Raw genomic sequence first — 12,664 nt, 5'->3', positions numbered from 1 at the left:
ACTTTCATTTCGAATATTAAACGAATATATAGATAGATGTAAGGAAATTTTTATTGTATCAATTTAAAAACCAGTTATTATCTTTGATATTAACAAATGTTGTGAGATTTTCTTTCCTTTTTCGGCCTTTATATGTTCCTTTTTTTTTTAAATATCTTGTAATTATGTATTATACAAGTCTGATAACGATCATGAATAACTTGCTTAGCGGAATGATTTGATAGCTGATGTTTAGTGGTTGTACCGTATTCCTTATACTTGTCCAGTTTATTTAATCATGCTATGAACAGAAAACCCATTTTTATTTATAATTCAACGAGTTATGTTGCATTGATCATGATGAGCTATACTGATAAAGAGATTTTATTTTGATATTATAAAATCAGCAAATTATTTTGATAAAATCAGTTTTCTGATCTAAGGTAATCTGTTGATTTAGGAAAAAATACTAAGATTGTTAAATAAAAAGTCTCCTTTTTGTTTCTTCCAAGTGTTGAATCATTTCTTATCAGTATTGCAACATGGTTTTTATCAGTAATGTGTCACCGATGTCTGCTAATTATCTCCACCACAACAGCTAAGTAAATTATCACTTTAAATAGGACTTACATCAATTGCACGATCACATCTCGAAATTTGATATCAGTAATTGTAATAAATAGTTTCACTTGTACGCAAACTTTTTTCATTAAAAAAAGTTTTTTTCTTGATCACAATATTCTTGTAAAAAAAAAAAAAAATTATTTTCGTGATAAACAATTCAAATACCAAAAATTAATAATAAATAGAAAAACTATTTCCAACTTTTTTTTTTTTCTTGAAGTAACGTTTAATAAGCTTTCGACAGTTTGTCAAACTTTTTTTTTTTTTCTTTAGTTTTTACTAATAATTTTACTAATATTTTTTACTAATGATTGAAATTTTCACTTAGAAGATGAGAATGGAATGTTTACCAATGTTTGTTTACAAAACGGTTGAATGCAATATGTGTACGTTTATACACACCGTGACGTAAACATTATCACGCATGTATAACATACGTATTTGCAAATACGTACACGTATATGCAGGAATATATGCGTAGATTTATGCATTTATATTTTGTTTTCTCTTTTTTTTGAGTTATCTCTTCTGCTATATAAAATTTCAGTCCTTTTAAGTATTAACAAAGTAAGGTTAGGATTCATTTTTCGCAGATAACGTATCGTTTTTTACGTCGTTTTAACGTACAAATTTTTTTGTTTGTTTTCTTTTTTTTTTTTTTTTTTTTATTTTTTAGATGAGTGGTAGCAGTGCAACTGTTGTGACGCAGCGTTTAGCTCCGAAACGTCAAACGCTGGATGAGGCATATGCGCCACCGGCAAATTTTCTAGAAATTGAGGTGATCAATCCGATAACTCATGGTGTTGGTAAAATGCGCTATACCGATTATGAGATTCGACTAAGGGTAATATATTGTGATGAAACTGCTAATGAAGATATGCAGAACTAAATTTTAAAAAAGCAAATAAGTATTTTTTTTTTATTTTAATTAACTTATATGAGATTAGATTATGCATATTATATTTGTTTCATCAAGTTTTTTATTCTTACATGCGTTCTGTAGCTATCTTTTTTGTTTAATTTGATTTCAGTGATTATAAGTTTAAATTACATCGCTGTAAGATTAAATTCGTATAATAAGTTATGAGCAATTAGAAATTGGTTAATTACGTTGTATAAAATTATTGCTTAGTTTGCTAATCGCTTAACTGTGACAAATTGCTTAATTATGCCTAACTTTTGCTAGTTGATACTTCTTTAAGGAATTTTAAAGTTATTTCATGGAGTGTTGCTTCATGTTAGATGAGTTATTTTGATTTGCAGACAAATTTACCGATATTTAAGCATAAAGAATCAAGTGTTCGTCGTCGTTATTCCGATTTTGAATGGCTTCGAGGTGAACTGGAACGTGATAGCAAGGTATATATTGCTTTTATTGCTAATTAAATGTTTAATCTAAGAAAAATTACTGTTGTTTTGAAACAATGATGTTACTGTTTTGTTATAAAATATTTGGATTAATGAATTGCAAAATTTTCATCTTTCATCATGATTGATAGTAATTACATCAGATAGGATTAAGATAAAATTTCTTCCTTGTTTCAGTCGGAAAATAGATATCTACTTATACTTACATGTTCAATATTCATTTAACTGCCAAAATCATCGAGCTAATTAGATGGAATGATTGCAATGATCTGACTCACAGGACACTTTTTTTTTTTTTTTATAATCGCGTTGTATATTTTCATTACTTTAGATTGTTGTACCAACTTTGCCTGGTAAGGCACTTAAACGACAATTACCGTTTCGTTCTGACGATGGAATATTTGAGGACTCATTTATCGAGGAAAGGAGGAAAGGCTTGGAATTATTCATTAACAAGTAATAATTCTTATTGAAGATTTTTTTCTTACGATTATAATGATTACTATTTCTCACCTTTCGGGTCTGAAATATTGTATAAATCATTTCGTTTAACGCAAAAGTTTTTAAGAAAGGCAACTTTCGATTTTTTTACGTTTCTTTTTTTTTTATAACTTCAAAATTTGAACACTGTGCTGCCATGCTAAAGTGATTGAATGACTCTTGGTAATACTTTCCGATACTTTCAATACGTTTACAATTGGTAGGGTATTCCCGAAATTTTTATTCTCGATGTGATGTTTAATCCATCGAAAAAGATACACAAATTGGATTTGCCACTAGTGATAACATCTTTTACAACTGGTAATTTTTAAAGCAAACTTTTTTTCTGTAGAGTTGCTGGTCACCCACTTGCGCAAAATGAACGGTGCTTGCATATCTTTCTGCAGGATGCAATAATTGACAAGCATTATGTTCCGGGAAAGATTCGTCTCACATAAATGTTTGCACTAATTTATTGTGGTATTCATTGCCATACAGCCATGGAACCAGCTGTTTCTCTTTTTTATTTTTATTTTTATTTGAACAATATATTAGGCTTCATTGAAGCAATTTTTTGTACAAGTTAATCTTTCTGTTGAAAAATGTATAAGATTTATTACTTAATCTTATTGTCATTTTTATAAGTGATATATCACATTTTCTTTTCGCTTCGTCTACGAATAAGTTAGTTGTCTAATAGCTGGTTGGTTATTGTTGTCGCTTTAACATGTTTTATTATAATGATGAGAGCGAATATATACATTACTATACGGCGCTTAAGTTTAACTAAATATAGCTGTTAACCATGCATAAGGTAGAAAAAAACAAAAAGTCTCCTATTATGTTCTAACTCATTAAACAGTTAACATAGCCTATGAAATGTGAGATACAGCTGATTAAGATCTGACTATTTACATAGCATTTACTTTTAATTATAGCTTTAGTAATTGTCTTTTTTAATCACTGTTACTATTATTAGCAGACAAAAAATTGAGATAATGTTTGTAATATTTTGCTGCTTTCTCTATTTCTACCTGTTCATATGTTGATATAATTCAACTTTGTATTTTATATTCTCCGTTTCTCTTCCTTTTTTGATTAAGTGCTCGTTTTATTATGTCAAATTTTAGAGATAATGATATTTGATCAAATTTTGAGTAGAAAATTTAGAAATCCTTCCTGCTTCTTTTTCACAGACAAAAGAATAAGATTCTTGTATTATATTTTTACAGTCATGAGTTCTCAATATTAGGAAAAAAAAATGCCATACTAATTAACAGTTATTATCGCTATCTCAAAATTTCTTAAATCTGAAGTTACTCTTTTTCAACCTTTAAATTATTTATCCTAAGAAAATTTTTTCTAATTTACCATTTTATCCATTGTCGCCTTACAACTGTTGCCATACATTTTGAGATTCATTGTTTTGAATTACATACCATCATCGGATTAGTTGATCATAACCTATTTAAGGATGCTTTTGTTATCAGGATGACTGATGTAACTTTTTGTATGATACAATCGATGTTACTATAATATGATATGATATGACGCCGATAACTGTTGTGCAAAATCCATTTCTGCCAGATTACCTATTTTCCATTCTCAATTCGTTCGTCCTTGCATAAGTGCCATTTAGTTGTTATGCGATATTTCATCAGTTATCGGTAAGGCGAGCAACGGAATGCTATTTATATGGTAAATTAACGGTATAAAAGTTGCAAAATTTCCTCTTTTATAACTTCCTATCTTTTTATTTTATTTTACTTTTTTGTTTTGTTTTGTTTTGTTTCGTTTTATTTTCAGATTTTATAATATTTCCGTAGATAAAAATGCATTATTGGTTTAAATAAAATTAGATATTAAGTAATTTACATTTTTAATTATTTACACTTCATATCCATTACCTTAACGATAAAAAAAGAAAAGTTTTTCATATATTCACTGGCAACAATAAATGTGCTAATTGTTTTATTGATTCCCCTTTAGAAATCATCTTTTTTTTCACTTTTATACAATTCCTGAAATTTTTCTGGTAATTTATTACTGATCAGTAATGCAATTTTATTTCATTTATACATTTTTTCTTTACGATTCTTCACTATATGATATGGTAGACTGTAGCATAAAGATTTTTCCATTGTGTTAAATTTCATTTACTATTGGTATAGCTAAAATTTTACATTAAAAAGTTATGAACAATTCAAAATATTCCTATTTAAGCTTACACCTAAAATTTGTTATAGTTACAAAGAAACAAATCAAAGAGATAAAATATAAATTACTACCCGATATCATTTAAAATTTAATCTTCTCGGTCAAATTATATAATTCAATTAATTGCATATGAATTTTCACATGGTTGAAGTTATTTAACTAAATGTCTTTGTGTTCATTTTCATGTAAATTTATTAGGTAGTAAAGTTCATGGAATTATTTCGGAACATTCTCAAAGAAATTACTCCATTACTTATTAGACTTTCTCAAAAGGAATTGAAATCATTTAATGTCATGGGATATTTTTTGCTAATTTGTATTTATTAATATAACGTTGTGCATATCAGTTTATCTCATTAAATCCTAGTTTTTTGCCTAGGATTTAGATGAGAAAAAAATTTTGATTATTGATTAATTATTTGACTCATTATTCTATTTAAAATTATTTCTGATGAAAATTGTTCAAAACAATTTGCATCAATTATCAAGGCGAAAATAATCAGTTATTGAGACAAAAGCAAATGAATTAATTATCAGGACAAATAAGTTAATTAGCTGCCGTTGCTTTTTATTAAATTAAAGCTAATTTAATAATTGTTAAATTTTAAAATTGATAGATTCTTTTCCTTCATTTTCTTTTGTTTATTTTTTTTCCCCGTCTGTCTTTCATCTTCATTTTGTCGCTTTTTTTTTTCTTTTTTCAAAGCAATAGAAAGAAATTATTGAAAATGTTACAGTAATTAATCAATAATAACAATTAACAATTGAAAAATTAAGATTCAATTTTACTGGATAGAAATATTTATTTACCAAATGTTATGAATTAGTCACTAACAAATGTTCCAGTATTTTCCTCATCTTTCTTAAATGTACTTCATTTTTTTTTTTTGCTCCCTCTCTCTCTTTTTTCTTAATCTTATTTTGCATCTTTCTCTTACTTATTTATTGAAAATTTTAGATAAACAAAAAATTATAATAATGATAATGATGATAAAATTTATCATTAATAATAATAATAATTTACATATTAATTAAAATTAAATATGAACAGGAAATGAAATTGCAAAAATAAAATGTATTTATGAATTTTCCTTTCTTTCTTCTTCTCATTTCTATATATGCAAAATTTAGTTTTAGAAAAAATAGAAAAATTTTAGGGACAAAAATATGTTTTAGAAATGATATATATATTGCACTTATTATTGTAAACTTTTAAAAATTAAAATTCCACCAATTCTAATCAGTTGTTTATCATTTCTTTTCTGTTCAATATTATTCTATTCGAAAAAAGTAATACAATTATTTCTATTAGGATTTGATTTGTTATAAATTTTGCTGGAATTTTCAATTATTATATCAATGCCATCGTATAATAGTTGATTAATGAATAATCATTTCCAATGAACATTATTAGATAATTAATTAATTTTTTGTAAAAATCTCTCTCATAAGAAAATTCAAATTTTTTTTCGTTCAACTTGAAATATTCCTTAACAATAAATACTTTCTCATTTACATTGAACAATTAGTTTGATAATAAGTTCGATGTCAATGACAAAGGATTTTTGTTTCAAATTTTCATTGTTTCCTTTTTTCTGTTTCACTGACTTTGAATTTTAATCTTAATAACTAAAAAAAAAAGGAACGAGTTAATAATTTAATTAATAAAAATATTGACGATGATAAGAAATAAGTGAAAGAAAATGCTTTAATGAAGTTTTAATCAATTGCTAATTTCAAAATCTTTCTTTAAGATTTATTTCTTTGCATTTTAGTTTTATATAAGAAAAGATTTTAATCCAAATGTTACAAAAACTAATAATTTTCTTTTTTCTTTTCTTAAAGTATCTAAATAATACATTAATCAAGCGAATACCCTTATATCCTTTATAGCTTAAACATTTCCACTAATTAATAATATGATAATTTAATTATAATTCAAATTTTCTCAAAACTTGAAGAACCAAATTTAAAAATTCACATTTTTATGCTGCGAAAAAAAGAAAATCGATAATAAAATAATGAATAACTTGCATATATTATAAGTTTGTAACAATTTTTGATATTATCACTTATTCTAACTCTCATTTCTTTTTCATTTCATTTTTTTTCCAGCAATATTCAAATGAATTTATATTAGCTTTTTTACTAAATTCATTTTTTGTGCTAAATTTTTTCCACCAAATTTTCTATATATAAAAAAACTTAATTTGAATTAATTTATCACTTTGTAATATATAATAGAGAATAAGATTAAAATACAAAATATATAAGATTAAGCTAAGATATTAGATATTCTAAAATATGCAAATTTTTTTTCGAAAACTTAATTTTTATCTGTTTCACTTTATCACTTATATTTCATTTCCTTTTTTTTTTCTTTTTTTTTTTTAAAAATAAACTTTTTGGCCAGGAATTTGCAAATATTTAATTTTAGTATAGTTCTAATGAAATTAGTGAAACTATAAAAATCTAAATGGAAATTGGGTGACCGCAATTTTTTAACCTGATTATTGATTGATATAAATTGATTACCTAACAAATTGTGAAAACGGAATTATTAAGTAATTAATTTTATGATAACAAATAAATTAATCACTTATGAATTTTTTTAAAAAAAAAAGATTAAATTCAGATTATTATTGGTGTAATTTCTTCAAGTTACGCCAAGCAAAACAAGATGTAACTTTTTTAGTGCTTAATCAAACATTTTATTAACATTAATAATTCTATTAACATTTGTTTTGTGATATCAAATGATTAAATTTATCATTATCATGAATTGTTTACTGATAAAATTTCAATTTTTAACTCAAAAATTAGTTTGAAGATTTCGGTTTTAAAATTAAAAGTACTTACCTGATATTTAGAATTAATATTATCGTTTTGCAATATTTTTTTCCTCTTCTATAACTTTTTTTTTTCTTTTTAATAAATTCTTTTGTTGACATTTGTCCTTTATATAAATTTTTTTTTACCTATTTTTTCTTTATTTCTTTGAACTTTTATTTCCGTTTCTTTTCATATGTTTTTTTTTTTATCATAAAAGAAAAATTGAAATAATTTATTTTGACGCAAATCGCACATATTTTAGTTTCCTATCCAACATTATTCTTTGAAGCATATTAGTCTAAATAAACAAGAAAATTTGTGAATATTTTCTTCATTTTTTTTCCATTTTTCTTTATGTTTAATATTTATATTATGAAAATTTTGCGTAAAATGATAAATTTTATGATAATAATTTGCTTTATTAATTCATCATAAATTGATAATAATAGTTTATCAGTGTATGTTAACATTTTTTAGTATAAACCTTTTAGGAGCAAGATAAATTTAAATATTAATGAAACATTTTTTTCTTCCTTTTCACTTATATGTAAATAATAATTATTATCTCTTTGATCTTTGATAGGGACCAGAAATAATTTTTTAAAGAAATTTCAAATTTTTTGAAATTTTATATTTTAACGACGATTTTTAACATTGCAGTAAAACTTTTGAGTGAAATAATTTTGCGTAACAAATATGTAATAACAATTACTTTTTTCAGTAAACACTTAAATGTGCAAATTTGAATACATTAACAAAATGTCATAATTAATTGTTGACTTTAAATTTTATAATGGTATAAATAAATAAGTAATATATGGTAAAGGAATGTCAGGAATTATGTCAATTAAGAAATGTATTAAAATGTGAATTTTGCTGGCAGATATGAATCAAAATTTATGTTATGTCTACTGAACAAAACTAACAAATGCGAAAAGATTTGATAAAAATTTTTTTTTTTTTCGAATGGTTTTAAAATAAAAATGTAATTATGGTTAATTTAAATAAGCGAAGAAAATTGTTGGCAAATGTGAAATAAAATTAACAATTATATGTTTAAGTTTTTGTGAAAGATTAAAAATGGAAAAAGATGAAAATATCAATTTTAAGTGATTACTTGTCATTTAATTTTTCAAATTTTTATCTGTCTAAATAATCTTCTTTTAATTTAATCATATAGGAGCATTTAATAACATGAAAAATTATAAGATTTAAACTTTATTCTAAAATTTAATTAACAAATTATTGATAAAATACATTTATTTCTCTCAGTTCTAATTTTTTCTTATTTTTCACATATTCAAATTACAGAAACAATTTTTAATATCAATAATTTAGGCAGAAAGCATCTTCCATCTTTCAATTTATATTTAACTAAATATTTTGATACTACAAGTGTTAATTAAACGACTAAATTTAGTAGCAATGGGCATTGTTTGATTTGATTTTTTTTTTTTTGAACTTAAAGTCAATAATATTTGTATTTATTATTGTTCATTGACTGCCTAACTTTTTTGTGTGCAATTTCGATATTAAATATTTTGACTGTATAAACTATAAAATTTTTTCTTTTGTTTTTATCAGACTTTTCAAGAAAATTTTAACAAATAATTATTATAATACTTACTGAATTATTCACCATTTCATTTATTTCACCTCATCATTTTAACTTTTGCAATTTCTCATTTTATTCAGAATATCTTTAATCCTATAGCAGTATATCTAATCGTCATTTTCAAATTAAAATTTTTTCTTTTTCAGTTCTAAATAATTGGAAATTTTGAACGTAGAAATGCAAATGAACATTGCTAGCGAGGAAGATGGAGATAGCAAAGGCGGAAATGCTACTCCATTTCATTTATTTCACCTCATCATTTTAACTTTTGCAATTTCTCATTTTATTCAGAATATCTTTAATCCTATAGCAGTATATCTAATCGTCATTTTCAAATTAAAATTTTTTCTTTTTCAGTTCTAAATAATTGGAAATTTTGAACGTAGAAATGCAAATGAACATTGCTAGCGAGGAAGATGGAGATAGCAAAGGCGGAAATGCTACTTTATCATTTGATTTACCGCCCAAAATACGTCAAAAATCATATAGCTTTATTGGTAGTAAACATGATGCTATATTTAAGACAAATATTAGTAAAAATGCAGAACATCCTAAACTTATCAAAATCAATTCATTTGAAAAGATTTCTACCTTAACTGATTTACATAATCATTCTAAGACACGCTCATTGCTTCGAGATTTCCGGAAATTATTCATGAAAAATAAAAGTTCAATAGATGATACTGTTATTACCGATACTACTACTGCTACTGCTACCACTACTGTTGCTGCTACTACTAATACTGTAGATAGTAAAGAAATGGAGAATGAAATGATTGATTTAAATGATTCGATCATCCAATTAAGGAAAAAATCCCTTTCTTGGTCAAATTATGAAGCACAAAAAATTTTTCGAAAATGTCGCAAATTTGCGGAGCCAAAATCTGCTAGTAAACGTATTTATTCATCAATTCTTGCATTACGAAGTAATCAAAATATGAATCAGACTGTTACCAAAAATATGGAAAATACGGAATGTACTGTATATGCAAAGGTATCATTTAATTAATTTGAATCATTATTATTTATTCTTTAAAACTTTTATAATACTACTGAGTGATAATTTTAAAGTATTTGATAAACTGAGTAACATTCATCAATTGCTCATACAGTAGGATACTATTTTCTATTACAGTATTATATATGGTATTCATTCTTCAGTGGTATATGGTAGTTTTGCTACGGTGTTTTTATCCTTAATATGCTTTTATAAGCATCATGCCTTCAGTATAGTCTTAATAGGACAAATAATATTACCGTAGTGTAGAAATGCTACCGTAATAAAACGCACCTATCGTAATAATATATTAATTTCGAATACGGTGCTTTTTTATTTTGTGTGATATAGTGAATATCATTCTTTAAACTCAGCCCTAAATAGATTTCTTCAAATATCTCAGTAATTTTTACAGTTTTACTTACGAAGCCATAATCTTAATGTATTTCCCGGATTTATTCGAATTAATATTAAATTTTAAATAAAATCATTGATCACAGTACTGATAGTTTATCAATTCTCTTTAATAAAACTATCATAACAATTAGGAGGATCCAATTGACAAAATAATGGAATAAAAGGCATTTGAAATTGTGTAAGTAAATGGATGAATTTTTGAGTAATTCAGGAATTCTCGATGGGAATATCAACAAAGCAGTGGCAATCAAATCAATGTAATAATAATTTTTACAAAACAGCGGAACTGGAACAAATGAAAAATGTGGAAAAGCAAAACAATGAAACAAATGGTAATAATTCCGTATGATTTCAACAAGTAAATAAAGAAACAAATCCAGGTTTTATAAATAATTCTTTTGTGTTTTATTTATAATTTCTTACAACTGCAAATAATATGATGCGCTTTTGTCTCATCGCATATTTCATACAAAATAATATATTATAGTATCAAATTGAATAAGGGATGAACTGCTCTTCATTACATTATTTTTTATATAACATTTTTTACAATTTTTTAATCATTGCTTCAAACATTTATATAAGTATTCGTTTTTTTTTTTTTTTTTTTTTCAGATGAAATCGCAAAAAAATTAATTTTAAATTTGAAAAACTTTTATAATATGAAATGAATGAATTTTAAACTATTTTAAACATACTATTTTTTATACTAATAATTCATATTTCTTATTGTTTTAAATATTCATTTGTGTAATCTCCTTTCAAAAAAAGTAATTAAATTGTTAATTTTTGCTTGAAAGCTTTTTTTTTTTTTTGCTTATGGCCAAAAAATAATATGAAAAGGCTTTTGCTTTTTTCATTATATTAATTGCTATATTAAAAGCATATTTTTTTAGCATCATTTTTTCTAAAAAAAGAAAAAAAAAACTTGCTAGAAAATTAATTAAAATTTTGGAATTTTTTTCTTTTTTTGATTTTCAATCTTTTTTCTTCTAAACCAATAACTGATTTTATTCATCACTAGAATCATTGAAAAGAAAAATTAAATAAATAAATCATTCGTTTCCAATGTAAGTACCATCACAAATTTTATTGATTCATTTTATAATGCTTGAAAATTTTTCCTTTTTTTGTATCTGTTGGAGTGCTCAACAATGAATCAAAAGATTTTCCTCCTGTCATACAATATATGCTTCATTTATTTTTTTCAAAATTTCTTTTTTTTTTTTTTTCTACATATTTTAAATTTCAAATAATAAAATAAATTATAAATGATAGTGAACAAAAATTTTCCACACTAAGGTTTGGAGTAAAAAGAGAAGAAAAGTATGCTAATTAATTGCTAACAAGTAATTGGCTAAGAATTTTTCTATTAGTTTTTTTGAGTTACAATTCGTTGAGATAAACTTTTAAAAAATCTTAACTTATGACCTATAAGGTAATGTTAATATTAGTAGAATCGAAAATTTGAAGTATAGATATTTTAATAGAGTTTCCAATGTTAAATAATAAATCTAAAAATCTTTTTTTAGAATTGTATATGCTTGTCATATTTGATTGAAAAGTTTTTTAGTTTTTAATTAACACTAATAATATCTTTTAAAATTAATAGTACCTTATCAAGAAAGTAAAATGCTCCATTTTAAATTAATAACATCTATCAATGCAATGGCAAAAATGACATCAATATTCAAAAAAATATTTGGACATTTTATTTTATTATCATGAATATTTTTCATTTCAACTTTGTTAAGTTGAAATAATTTCAATATGAGATAAAATTTATTTTAATATGAGATAAAGTAATTGAATAACTAGTTGAGACAGTTATCAGATTAATAATTAAAATCATTGAAAATTTCAAAAATTTGTTTATTTCATAATGAAGTAAGCAAAAAAAAAAAAAGAAAAAGAAAGAATAAAAAAATTAAAATTTTTGTCAAAAGAAATTTTTTTTTCTTTCTGCTTCTTTTTATTCACAATAGTTTGCAATTTTTGTCTTAATAAACATCTAATTTAAAAAATTTTTACGAAACCTGAAAAAGCAAAAAAAAAGTGAAAGAATTTCTTTAAATTTATTTTATTTCAAAATTCACTTTTTTTTTATCACATCTAAAAAGTTAATTCGAAAAAAG

General features: G+C 24.0%; 2 protein-coding genes across 2 annotated transcripts; both read left to right on the top strand.

Moving 5' to 3' along the window:
- Positions 1 to 1,279: 1,279 nt before the first annotated feature.
- Positions 1,280 to 2,909, top strand: Bma-snx-3 (Sorting nexin 12, putative; the record flags this gene model as incomplete). The annotated part of the gene is made up of 4 exons (XM_001896716.1): positions 1,280 to 1,447; positions 1,867 to 1,962; positions 2,303 to 2,427; positions 2,804 to 2,909. 4 exons carry the CDS (start codon positions 1,280 to 1,282, stop codon positions 2,907 to 2,909), a joined length of 495 nt encoding a protein of 164 aa, XP_001896751.1.
- A 6,594-nt stretch (positions 2,910 to 9,503) lies between these two features.
- Bm9480 (Uncharacterized protein) lies at positions 9,504 to 10,878 on the top strand (the record flags this gene model as incomplete). The annotated part of the gene is made up of 2 exons (XM_043080951.1): positions 9,504 to 10,109; positions 10,741 to 10,878. The coding sequence occupies 2 exons, from the start codon at positions 9,504 to 9,506 to the stop codon at positions 10,876 to 10,878; spliced, it is 744 nt and encodes a 247-aa protein (XP_042936885.1).
- Positions 10,879 to 12,664: the final 1,786 nt, after the last annotated feature.

This window comes from Brugia malayi, assembly GCF_000002995.4.
Source record: "Brugia malayi strain FR3 genome assembly, contig: Bm_v4_Chr3_scaffold_001, whole genome shotgun sequence".
Taxonomy (NCBI): domain Eukaryota; kingdom Metazoa; phylum Nematoda; class Chromadorea; order Rhabditida; family Onchocercidae; genus Brugia; species Brugia malayi.
This window is presented reverse-complemented; position numbering and strand designations above follow the sequence as displayed.